This window comes from Prinia subflava, chromosome 7, assembly GCF_021018805.1.
Source record: "Prinia subflava isolate CZ2003 ecotype Zambia chromosome 7, Cam_Psub_1.2, whole genome shotgun sequence".
NCBI lineage: Eukaryota > Metazoa > Chordata > Aves > Passeriformes > Cisticolidae > Prinia > Prinia subflava.
In genome coordinates this window covers 12,333,921-12,347,095 of record NC_086253.1, presented here as the reverse complement: position 1 = coordinate 12,347,095, position 13,175 = coordinate 12,333,921, and the positions used below count along the sequence as shown (strand labels likewise).

Here is a 13,175-nt window from a genome sequence, read left to right as displayed (position 1 = left end):
GTAGGTCCATGGACCTGTAGAACCCCTTATAATCACTGCAGATTCAGGTCCAGACAGGCTTTGTCTTGCCTGACCCAGTCTCAGATTGCTCAGAAAGTGCCTCTGTACTCCTCCTACTCCTTCTGACCCCAATGTCACCTTGTGTGAGCTTTATTTTTATATTTGAGTTTTGACAGGATCTCCTTGGTCATCTGTGCAGGCCTTTAGGTGCTCTTGCTTTTGGTAAAGATATCCTCTTTGAAAAGTATGGAGCACAGGGAATGTGATTTCAAGGGGAATAGATTTATTGTCTGCAACTTCCATTCTATAATAGGATACTAATAAATCGCATTTTGGGGAGTTGATTTATGGGAATTGACTGAAAGGATAAATGATCTCAGTTTTTATGAGATGCACTGTTTTCTGCACGTTTGGGACAAATTTATCTCTTGGAGTTCATGTGTCTTCCAGCAAAAAGTAATGTAATATGGCAATAAACTTTCCATACTCCAGACTTACAGAGACAAAGTTGATCCTCGTGCTTTCTTGTATTACAGCAATCTTCCTCCAATTTATCCAAAGCTATCTTCAGCATCAAGTAGAGTCAGGATCTGTCTGGCTATTGTCAGTAATAAACCCTGAGTCAGCTGTAGGGAGGCAGATTTCAAAATCAATGATGCTAAGTGGAGTGAAGAAGACAAAAACAGTCCATGCAGCAGCTATCTGACTTTGCAATCTGACTTGGTGAATTGAGTCATAAATTAACAGATGAAAAGCAAAAATGGTGAAATGACAAAATCCTGATTGTAAAACCTGCTTGAAACAACCAGCACACTGTCTTTTAAGGGGGAGCTTAAGCTTAGAAAAAAACCAGAGATGAAAGGTGTGAGTTATTACTGCTAACTTCCCTGTTTGCACTGGAAATGTGCTGTTAAAACTTGTGCAGCACTCAGACAGTTTCAAAAGTTGATAAGAGTGTTTCTGCTGTCTTTTTTTTCCTTTTAGTCCAGCTCAATGACTCAGATACTAAGACACAGCATCCATTTTCCAGATTGAACAGGCAACAAACAAGGGTTACTTACAACTTAACAGATTGACTTGCTTCAAGTAGCAGTAAATAGAAAGCTATAAAGATTTTTAAAATAAATCTATGGCCAGTGCAGACCCTTTGTACTCCTTGCATAAGTTTTAGCATAGTGCCAGCTCAAGCAAGGGTTTTTGTGATGGAGAAGGGGCAGTATGTTTTGGGTGCATCCCCTCCTGTGAGTCTTCTTTTAGGTCCCACAGCAATTGCAGTATGGCAGAACATGCTTTAATTACACTGCATATTTGTGTAAGATTCTGGTATTGATCAGTCTGCAGAGTTGTATAAAAGGATATATAACTGCCTGCTAGAGCTTCCTGTTTACTAGGACCCATTACTTGATCTGATCTCTACCCTAAATTCTCAATAACATATCATTAGAGTCAGTACAAATCACACTTAAAATACAAGTGTTAGTGTAAAATAACATAGTTAACACCTCTTGTATGGGTTAATTCCTTTCTCTCATTTTCTAATTCATTTGTTAACCGTGATCCTGACTGGACTCCAGACTTTCATCAACTGTACAATGGCTTTATATGAAATTGCATTTGATTGCCCAAGTGAAAGAGAGAAGAGGTGTGGGGCGTGTCTTGATGCCTGACTCTAAGCATGCCATGTTCAGACTCTAAACATGACTCTAAACATACTTACATTGTATGGTCTCAGTGGTGGTGGATGCAGAACTGGCTTTTGAAGACATTAATAATGAATCACTGTGATTTTAGTGATCCAGCTTAAATAGTTTGTTACTGTTATTCAGGATTTCAATTTTTTTTTTAGGAATCCATGGCTATTATGAAATTATTGTTTGCTGCTGAATTCTGGATTATATTCTTTCCAAAAAGCAGTTTGTAAAGTCCATTCTGCTGTGACCATCAGATCTTTGTTTTTCAATATCATGAGTCCCATGCAAGTCACTGTGAGAGTATTACAGAGAATAGGCTGACCTTTCTTTGGCTTGACAATAGCTTTAACATGGAGGAAATATTTCTTCAAACCGATTCTGCCACTTGTAATAAGAATACATTTTAAATTTTGACCACAAAGCTAGCTTTGGTCAAAAGCTTGCCAAGAACAATGAAATAGCAATTTATTTGATTGCCATGTAAAATACTGGTTGTGAGCCACACCCAGACTATGTGAGGACATGTTCTGGAGTCACTGCTCAGTGTGTTGGAAGAGAAAGCTCAAAAGGCATTTGTTTTATTTTTGTCACTGTCATCAATTTGCTGTCTGATTCTAAGCTAGCTGTTTGTGCTACAGTGTTCATACACACATCCTCAAACCCACATTTAAATAACAAAATAAGTCTATTTAGAGGCCTTAATGCCTGAACTTAATAATCGCTTTCTGAGTTGTCAGAGTATTATGACGTGTAATTAACATAAATAAAGCATTTCATGATCTTTTCTTCACCTGTCTACACCTCTATCCAGATTTTTATGCCATGCTGATAAAAAAATTCTAAGTTGAAAGCAATTACTGTGTGAATGAAGAGATGACTGAGAAAGCCTAATAGCATAATTATTCTTATCAATAGATTTTTTTGAGAACAACATTTTGTTGTCCTCCTTTGAAGACAGTGGTGATTAGAAATTATTTTATTTGCATAATTTCTCTTCTGCATAAGCTTGCTTTATGAGGATATAAATGATAAAATGCTATTACAGGAGACTGGAGCAAGACTGATGAATTTGCACTGATTGAGGAAAACAATTTTGTGGAAATTTATGTATCTTCCTTTGAAAAAAACCAAGGAAGCAGGATATTCTTGCCTAGTTTATCTTCATTTCCATGCCCATTTTCTGCTCTCTGTTCAGCCAAAGTGACCAAATGACCATTTAGCATCAGCTGAAAATTTTTGACTCTGTATGTCATGGCAAAATGACAAGGTTTATGTCAAGTTTATCTCAGGCAATTGGATAAGCCCGTTTGTTCTCACAAGTGCTGAGCAGTGAGTTGGGGTGTGGGAGAGGGAGAGGATGTGGCTCTGACCCTCTGCATGCTCTTTGTGGCCATGGTGGAAGCTTGCCCAGCCGTCCTTCTCCTGCAAACAGTGGTGCTGCATCATTACTGCTTCCTCTTGTATCACTTCATTGCATTTTGTACCTTTAATGCTGAGGATTTCAGGGAGAACATGTGTACCCCATGCTGCAAGCAGTTTGGCCAAAGACTTTCTCCTGGTATCTGTACAAGCTCGGGAAAGCTCAGGACACAGACTCCTTCACCATTACACATTCACATACTTAATGCAAACGAGACAGTAGTGTTTGAAGGGAATAAAATTAGAAAGTGAAGAAAGGTATGGCTTCCCCAGCTCTGAACTGCACCAGCTGGATGTGGGCCAGGCCCAGGTTGTACAATCTGGTGCCTGTAAAGGCTGAACAAAAGGTACTCATGACATGCTTTAGTCTAGGTTTGCAGGTCTTCTAAAAAAAATTTAAAAATCAATCATGACTCGTTATTAAAATTTCAGAGGAGGACACTAAGGCAAGCAGTATACTTCACAGCAACTAAGAGACAGACTATTCTGCTAAGGGGCATCAAAAGCAAATAATTCCTGGATGTGTGGCTAGTGACCTATTCACTAGAGGAGAGAGGCTATAGAACAGCCTGAGTGTATTTCTTTTCTTGCTTGACCTGGCTTCTGTGTCCTGACCAAGGAAAAAAATTGTGATAGACAACAGACTTTCCAAGCCCACATTTTCTGACTGTCTAGCTGTCATAAGAAGACAAGAACAGCCAAGCACTTTTGGACCTCAGAGAACCCACAGCGGGAAAAAAAATTTACATTCTGCAACTGCAGAAAAAGATCCCTCTGTATCAAACAGTGGAAAACAAACAAACAAAAAAGGTTGTGATGTTCAAATAACTTTTTTTTTCCTTGGTAAGTCATTAGTGTTCTGTCTCACCTTGGTTTGCTAAAAATGACATTCTTGCTTCTCGTTTTCTCTCAGTAGGAATAACACCTTTCTAACTCATTTATCTCGTACTTATCCAGTGAGAAAGTCATCAGGAGACTGGGAAGATCTGGGGTCTGTTCTCTGCACTACTTCAGGGTTTGTGTTTGAACTAAAAAAAAAATGAAATGCATTAACAATTTGAAAAGAACATCGCTTCTCCCACGAGAACAACTGAAACACTGTGCACCAAAATCAGTCTTTTATTTATTTGCTCAGTGTTAGGAACATTCCAGGTATTGAAGCATGCTTGGCTATACTTGGAAATTGTTATAAGAGTTCTGGGCACAGTTTTGACCTGGGGCAGATGTCACTCTTCCAAACGAGTTTTGGATATGTTCTAGGGGATGGCATGGACCAGAGAACACTGCTGAGAAGTGACTCGGCTGCAGCCACTCGGATTAGGAAGGTGTTTACTAGCTAGGACAGGACAGGAAAAGGAGAAGACGTATTTCATTATCAATTGCTTTTCTTTTTTGTCTGTTTTCCCTCAAACATTTTCTTTTTTAGGGAGCAGTGAGGACAACTTGTATACTAAATTTTTATATTCATCTTAAAATTTAAATTAAAAAGTGAAACATTGTCTCCAAATATTTGAGGATAAATTTTCATTTGTAATCTACTATTTTCATGGCAATACCAATAAGCCTTTCTTTCTACACTACTCGACATTGATAAAGCCTCAGCTGGATGTCTATATTTAAATTCCGTGCTCCAAAAGAGATGGGAAACAAGTGAATAGAGATTGAAGAAAGGCAGCAAGAAGTATTTTCTAGACCTCTAATCAATGAAGAAAGATTGAAGGAATTTGATTTGTAGAAAAGGGAGAGAGAGACAGAAGTCTTTCAAGTAACCTCTGTTGCAAAGACAAGAAATAATAAATTAATCCCTATTTCTGTGATGAATAAATCTGAAAGCAAAGTGTTTAAATTTTGAGAGGGTAAATTTGGTTCCTGGTAAAACTGTAACAAAAGGAGGGTCTAGAATGGATTGATTTGAACTTCTGTGGCTTTCTGGATCAACTGTTTCATAAGGTCTTTCAGGCCAAATGCTACCAGAAAAGACCCGGGATAGCCAGGCGAGTCTTGGGCTTAAGGGATGCAGTAGGAGACCTCGAGTTTCTTTCTTGTTCTATGACTTTGGTTTTTCCTTCTGTAAGATTTGAATATTAATGAAGTAAGGCAAATATATTTCAATCTATTGCAAAACATATTTGGAGAAATTTTTCTTTCCCCAGCATCTGTTTGGCTTCAAAATCCTCTTATCTGTCTCTTTACAGATCTGCAAATATGAAACAAGATATCTATATAGTTATTTGTAGTAGAAAGATAAATATTTTGATAGATTTTCTGTTCATTGCTATATTATTTATCTCAGGATATACATTTATCATATGCTGAGGAAACTTGGGGTATGAAAAATCTCTTGATAACAAGATCATGACCTTTCTCTGGACACTGTCTTTGAATTTTGACTTAGTTACCAAGAGGTCCCGTGCAGACTCTTTTGTTTACTCTGGTTGGCACAGGGTTCCTGGCCATAGCAAAAGAAAATTGTGAACCCAAAAGATAGCACAAATAAAGTTGCTGCAGCTTGTCCATTGTAATTTTCACTTGCGCTGCCATACATTCCAAAATGAGAAGATTTTAGTGTGGATAAAAGTGCTGGTCCAAGTACAGTGGTTAAACATTTGTAGGGTAACATTATTTACCAGACTTCAGCATTGTAGCAAATTTTTGGAAAATCTAGGTCAGCATCCTATTAAGGCAACCCACAAACACCACAAGCTTTGGAAATGGTGCAATGGACAAATGAGCACTCCTAAATCTGGTGTTTGGACAAACAAATGCTCTGCTCAAAGTGCACAGCCTAAAAGATCAGAACCCTCCTCCATGCTGCATTAATGCTTTCCCTTTTCTGAAAAAAAAAATTAGAAAAATATATCCCAACATTTGTACCAATTTAATTACTAGCAAATAACATTCTATCCATGAACCTCATCACCCTGAATGACCTAATTATTTGTTTGAAGTCTGCCATCCTTCCTGATTTCACAAAACCCATTAAATGATCAGAGTCCCTACATAAGGAAAGCCCATTTGACTGGAAAAAAAGGAAAAAAGAGAAGGAAAAGGAGCTGGTTCTAGTGAAATTATCTATTCATTTCTGGCAAAATTGGAAATTGATATTTTTAATAGCTCTGCAAAGACAGTATCCAAGGGATTCCATATAATATTAGAAAGAGTTTAGCAGTCCTAGGACAGGGCTTTAGTGAGGCTTCTTACAGAGACAGAGAAGTCTGCAAAAGAGAACTATTCCTAGGATTGACTGCTCCTTCCAACAAGCCTCCTTCTACAGGCAAGAAAACAGAACAGATGCTTTGTTTTTCTGCAATTCTTCCCTAATCACTGTACAAACTGAGTGTAGTTTCTTAATGACATGCTTATAGTAATATTCTGCAATAACTAGGCAAGATTCCAGTTGGCAAATTACAACAAATATGTCCTTCTTAATCCCTCCACAGTCTCTCTTTGGCCAGAGCCCTAATGAGTCTGGACTGCTGTGTTGCAGGAATAAATGCTCTGCTGCATGAATGGCTCCACTGCTCCTTATATACCGGGTGACTTTAAAAGTTGGTGAACTGAATGTTGTACTGAAAGGGAGAGGTGGATGTGTTCTTGTCAAATTACAAGTGGATTATCTCTCTCTATCAGTGGGGTTGTTTGTCCCTGGATGGTGAAACTTGGGAAAATACATTGTTCATAAAAAGGTTTAATCTAATCACAAATCTTATTAAGACAGTCTGAATGACAGGAGGTTACTGTGAACTGAAAGAGCATAGCTTTGCTCTTAGCACACTTTCCATTAAAAATGTCATTTGAGATGTAGAGAGAGTCACAGCATAACCCACAGGGAATGTACTTGTTGTAAAAGCACACCAACGACCAGGAAAACCTGATTCTGGGAATAAAAGACACAGCATCTGCTAAATGGGAATAGGCTTTTAAAGTCCATTCAAGTATGTACAGTCCCCAAAGTACCAATCTGCTTTTTGCAGCTTCTGCAGAATTGGATGTGCCAGTGCAGAACAGAGCTGTTAGTAAGCAGCCATGCTGAGTGTACTGCAGAGTGTGTCCCTGTCAGTCATGAAAAAGCTAAAGTTACTAACAAAACCAGTGCAAATTAAGCAATGATTTCTATTCTGGTTGCAATTCCAAAGACTTCTTGGGAGATATTTTGTACTAAATAAGTTAGGTTACATTTTCTTCACAGAAGTAATCAGCTTGAAACAGGAGAAAATATATTTGGAAATGGTTGAGAGAATGGGATCATCACAGGAGAAATCTGGAGTTAGGAGTTTCATCAAAATATCTAGGGAAGGCTTATTAGCCTCAAAAAGAAAAAGAGGAGTTTTGAGAAGATCCATGAGAAAATCCTCATAAAATACTCAATTTCAGAGAGTGTGTGTCCCTGGGACAGGAAAGCAGCAGGGGCAGAAGTGCCACAGTTACTTGAACATTTACCCAAGGTCTAGGCACTGTGGTCTGGGCCTCTGCAGGAGAGAAAACAAACTCCTCTCTCTGAGGAGACAAAACACATCTTTCCTCTCTGAGGAGAGAAAACACATCTTGCTCTGCAGTTTGCTTACCAAGTCATAATACAAGCTTTATAACAGGCCAGTGTTTAAAACCTGTGACATCTGGAGGTGGAAAAAACAGCCAAAAATTAACTTCTGCTGCCAGTTTCCAAGCTTGTGTACTGTCTAGTCCCTGGGTAGCTTTGTACGTACCATGGCCTGTGGGGACAACCACACAATCTCTCAGAGTTCGTCCATGGCTGCTTTTGTATAAAGATATGAAAAACAGAGGCTGTGATGTGGTTTTGGTACTTGTATGGAGGTGGATAGAACTTAATGTTATCCCAGCTCTGCTTGCTGCCCCAGGAGGGGTCTCCAGGGACCTCCCCAGCAGGTTCCATTAATTCCTGGTTAGAGGGAGCAAAAGTTTGAACGTGGAGCCTGGCAGCAAATGGTTCAACTCTACCTGTGTTTCTCCCTGATCCAGGGGTCTGCCAATGCTTACACACTCCTTCTGTGGGCACCAGACCACCTGCCAGCATGCTAAGAGGTGTCCTTATTGCAGAATATGGCTGTTGTGGAAGGAGCTGGCCTTGGGCATGTCCAGGTGATGCAGAAAATAGGTGTTGGTATCTCTAGAGTGTGTTGGGTCTTGTACAGAGGCTGTTGGCTTGGAGAGAAGGATTCTGAAAGGCAAACTAAGCAATGATTTTCCTGATAGTAGGACTATCTGAGCTGTTGTACATTTTTGAGTTCAGCCCAGTACTAGATTAGATTGCTGAGTTGCTACTGTCTCTACCAGATGCTTGTAGAGACACAAGTGAAACCACTGCAGGAGTAGTAGGGTTAGCACACGAGGACCTAATCTTCAAGAGGGAATTACAAAGTCTGATTATCCCAGCAAATGGCACATCCCACACTGACATGGATTTTTACACAGACTGGGTGAATTTCCCTCTGAGGATCCTTTATATTTATTTTTTTCCCCCAGTGGTTATAAAGGGATCATGTGCTAAGTAGTTCACATGTACTCATCTGACTTTAAATGAGTCTGGCTTAGATTACTTTCTCCCATCACACTCTACAGACGGTTTCTTCCCAAAGATCACCCTTCAAGGGATTCAGCTTGAGTGTTTCACCAAATAGTTTGTTCTAGGTTCAGTCTAGGTTCGGTCTGGGTCTGTTCTAGGTTTGTTCTGGGCTCGTTCTAGGTTAGTTCTGGGCTTGTTCTGGGTTCGTTCTAGGTTTGTTCTAGGTTCATACTCGGATCATTCTAGGTTTGTTCTCGGTTCTGTTCTAGGTTTGTTCTGGACTCGTTCTGGATCCGTTCTAGATTTGTTCTAGGTTTGTTCTCGTTTCATTCTAGGCTAGTTCTCGGTTAGTTCTGGGTTTGTTCTAGGTTCATTCTAGGTTCGTTCTCAGTTCTGGGTTTGTTCTGGGTTCATTGAGACAAACTGGAAGGAAAAGCACTCGTTTACTTCTTCTCCCTGTGCCTCTCCCAGGGTCAGATTTTCCCACTCTTATTCTATGACTCACAGGGTCAAATTTTGACCCAAATATAAGTCAAATTTTCTATAGCTAAAATCAGACTAATAGTTTCAACAAAACAAGGTGATTCCACAATAAAGAAAAAACCCTTTCCTGCCCATCCCCAACAGTCTTTTTGCTTTGAATTAATCATATTTACATAACAATTGTCAAATGTTTATTTGTACCACCAGGATGTCAAGTAGAGGAGCTGTGATTGTTTTGTAAATAGCCAGTTATGAAAGATAAAGCTTTTAGAAAGCATGGTGAGACCACTGACCAAGTCACCAAGGCTGGAAGTGCTGTAGATGAACAACCAACAAATTCTATTCTGGAGAGAGAGGAATTACTTGCACTGGGGGAAGGAAGGGATTCTCTGAGGTGACAGCAGCTACTTCCAAGAATATGGGGAAGATACTTTCTATTTGTGGCACCAAGGAGCTGCTGGTTGTGAAGGTCTCATGTGCTGCATATTCTGAAGAAAGCCATGACTCTGGAATAACTGTCTGGAAGTTTTATTGATCCCTCTAACTCAGCTATATGGATTATGTCTCAAAAAGCTGTCTGAGATTTTAATAGGCTTTCTGAGCCTCTGGCTCTGAATTTACATTCTCATAACCCAGAAATACTATTAAAAACAAATCACTAATTTCATCAAACTGTTTGTAGTATAGAAAAATTCTATTAGTAGAAATTTCCACATTGTCAAATCATGCAGACACAACAAAGTTTGTATTGCTATGGAAACAAAGGTTATGCTGGGAAAAACAACTTGCAAGTGACTGTGAAAAGTAAGTTTACGAGAATGACACCTTTCAGCTTGATCTTGAAAGACATATTGCAACACAAGCATCTTGGATTAGAAGATTGTTTTTATTTAGTTTTCCACAGAGACATGTTTCTTTCACCTCTATTCTCACAAATCTGACATCAAAAACTATCAAGATATGTATACATGAGCTATACAGGCAGAGAAATCTGCCAGTACAGCATTAATCTCCTTCTATCAAACATTCTAAGAAAAACAAATATGGTCCCTTCTATGCCCATCTATTACAAGAAAAACAGCTAAGTCAAGAGAGAATGTATATATGAGTCTAGTTATTCATAAAAGAGTAAAAATAAAAAATCTAGTTTCTGATGCTTAAACAAAACATACTTTATACATTTGGCTAAGCTGAAATATTGTACCTTGCCAAACAAAAATCTGCTCCCTAAGGGTGGGTTCCCTAGCAGCTCAGTAGGTATGCAAGGCATGCAATTCATTTCCTGCCAAGGCAGAGAAAAATGGGTAGGTCTGAGATTATATTGCTAGTGTGCTTGAAAAAGATCTCAGTTGTTAATGTTATGGACTGCATATACATATTTTGACTTTTGGTCTCCTTGAAACTTTCCCAGGTATAACTTTTGGGTTAACTGTTTTTTAGCTCTCAGTGATGGAGTGTTCAATGGGTGGTGAAATAGGAATTTCCAGAGCATTACAGTCATCAGTGAGGAACACCAGGTCCTGGAGAAACAAAACCAAAAAAACAAACAAAAAAAGGTCTGATTTATAAAGAGGAAGCCGAAGACAGCACAGTGAGAAGCTTGGGCCTGACCCAGTTTTGGTGGTCAGGGGACAGGAGACAGGCAGGGATTCTGTCCCTGTTGATGCATCTTGACCTACCCTTCTGCAGTAGGAGATCAAGATGGTGTACAGGCTCCGGGCTTTTTCCTTCAGCTCGTTCACTTCAACCACTCTGTCACACCCAGGGTAGGCCACGAAGTCGCGGAGTTTTGCCAAGATGCAGTAATTCTGCAAAGCATGCACAACAGGTCTGTGTAACCCTGCACAAACACAGATTTATGCTTCTCGTCCACCACTTCCAAAATCCTCACTCTGTGTGGGAGCTCGGAATTCCCACCTCTATGTACATGTGATCTATGCAACACTTAGTCGGGATAATCAATCATCAATATTTTATAACAAAGATATTTGGTCCAAATAAACGTTTGGAAAATTGCATATATACAGTCTTAGTCTGCCAGCTTATTTCTCACATGCTTTAGGAGGTAGCAGTGCCAATACAGTCAAATCTGCCCCCGTAGTAGGAGGAGTATTCTACGGAATAGGTGCACTGTCTCACCTTTTAGAGAGCACCTGATTTAGCACATGAACAGATTACCGAGATCTCACAGACTCAATTCCTCTGTTCCTGTACAGTAGGAGAAACCATGACTACCAGCCCTGACTTTTTCAAAGTAACTTTTACCTCAGACCTTGTGTTATCGGAATAAAACTCAGGCAACATGAATGTCACAACATCCTTGTGCAGCAGGTAAATAAATACCCCAGCTTTTGCTTTAAAGCCAGGGAAACTGAGGCACTGGAATCACATATGTTGGTCTTTGCCATAATGTGAGACACTGGCAGCTCTGGAATTGGGTTCTAAACTGTCCTGAATTACAAGATTTAGTGTAGTTCCTTTTGGAAAAATGTGACAGACATTTGTTTTGTCTGATATTTTCTTTTTTTTTTACTCTATTAGACACTAGAAAAAGAAGCAAAACATCTCAAACATTCCATTGCAAAACACTATGACACTAACTGTGTGTGCAGGTTAATATTTCTTAGCTGAGAGAAAACTATTGCTTTTTTTTTTTCTCGGTATCACACTTCCATATCCTCAGGCACATTTTTTTCTTTCTGTATTCAACAAGTAGCTATTTAAAAGAGAAAAAGCCAGGAAGGTATTCCTGAATTGCATTTTATTAAAATTGAATGCCAAAAACTACTCAAGATATAAAATGAAATAGATTTATTAAGTGAAGAAAGTTAATGCTACATTTCTTCTTTTACACTATTATTCAAAGTTGCACTTATTTACCTTCTGAAAAGGTTGTCCCAATAAATTAATTATGTGCATATGGCAATAACTTAAAAATATTGATTTCCTAATTTTAAATTTTTTAATCAAGTAAAATATCAGAAAGTACATTGGGATTTTAATAACGTTCAAATTGAGATTTTTTTTTTGTCACGCACCTATCTAGTTAATTAAACTTTTAAAAAACTTTTAAAATCATTCCTCTGGGGTATAATGTTAAGAGTTATTCTTGCTTTTCATTTCCTGTGTTTACTGCACAACAGTAAGAAAGAAGCGTGCAGACTTACGTGTATGTCCAGGTACAGCCTGGGCAGCCTCTCCACACACGAGTCCTGCGGGAAAGAGGAGACACTCCTTGAGATTTTGTTTTGAGAGAAATCTGAGCCAAAAGTGGCAGCCTGCAGTGTCTGTGCAGAGCAGTCCTTAGGTGGACTCACCACGGTTTTGGAGGTCTGCAGCTCCTTGAAGGACTCTGTGATTTCCTTGCTCAGAGACAACACCCTCGAGTAGCAAGTTGGAGGGGCTGCGCTGGCTAGCAGGGCAGCAGAGAGCAGAGCAATCAGGAGCAGCAGCATCTTCATCGTGGGGACTCTGTCCAAAAGAGGAGGAAGGGAGGGGAAAAAAATCACTCCCACTGGTTAGGTAGGTACTGCTGAGCGTCAAGGAGCAAGCTGGACAAATCAGCCCCCAATTAAATAGTCTCCTGCATGAACAGGAAGAAAGTCTGGGGGTGGTCCGAGCAGCAGCTTACTGTGTCTTGAATTTCCTGCCAGCCTATGAGAGCTGCAAGCACTTTCCTGCCCGGAGCAGGGAAAGGGGGAATGAGGCTAACAGAAACAAACACCACTGGCTCTTTTCATTCCAGAAAGAAAACAACCTCGTGGGTACCTCAAGCAACAGAAATGCATGTAAGAAAAAGAGCAGGGTTTTCAAAGTGTCATAGGCACTAATCCTGTATGTGCTTTGGCACATGCATCTCTTCTCTGAGCCGTGGGACTACATAGGCTGCAGGTAGAGAGAAATCCTCCCAAAAACAGACTTCCCTAGCACAGGAAGGACATGAACCTGTTGCAGTGGGTCCAGAGGAGGCCATCAAGTTGATTAAAGGGATGGAGCACCTCTCCTATGAGGAAAGGCTGACAGAATTGGGATTGTTCTGCCTGGAGAAGAGAAAACCT

General features: G+C 39.7%; 1 protein-coding gene across 1 annotated transcript; it reads right to left on the bottom strand.

The window, feature by feature from the left end:
- Positions 1–9,984: 9,984 nt before the first annotated feature.
- Positions 9,985–12,765, bottom strand: CYTL1 (cytokine like 1). Its single transcript, XM_063401190.1, has 4 exons — positions 12,435–12,765; positions 12,285–12,329; positions 10,797–10,925; positions 9,985–10,637 (listed from the first exon to the last, which is right to left on the bottom strand). Exons 1-4 carry the CDS (start codon positions 12,576–12,578, stop codon positions 10,554–10,556), a joined length of 402 nt encoding a protein of 133 aa, XP_063257260.1. The 5' UTR covers positions 12,579–12,765; the 3' UTR covers positions 9,985–10,553.
- Between the last annotated feature and the right edge of the window lie 410 nt (positions 12,766–13,175).

Coding starts and splice junctions, on each gene's coding strand:
- CYTL1 (XM_063401190.1), bottom strand. CDS start 12,578: ATGAAGATGCTGCTGCTCCTGATTGCTCTGCTCTCTGCTGCCCTGCTA. Junction 12,330..12,434: donor TGCAGACCTCCAAAACCGTG/GTGAGTCCACCT, acceptor TCTTTCCCGCAG/GACTCGTGTGTGGAGAGGCT. Junction 10,926..12,284: donor GGCTGTACCTGGACATACAC/GTAAGTCTGCAC, acceptor CATGCTTTGCAG/AATTACTGCATCTTGGCAAA.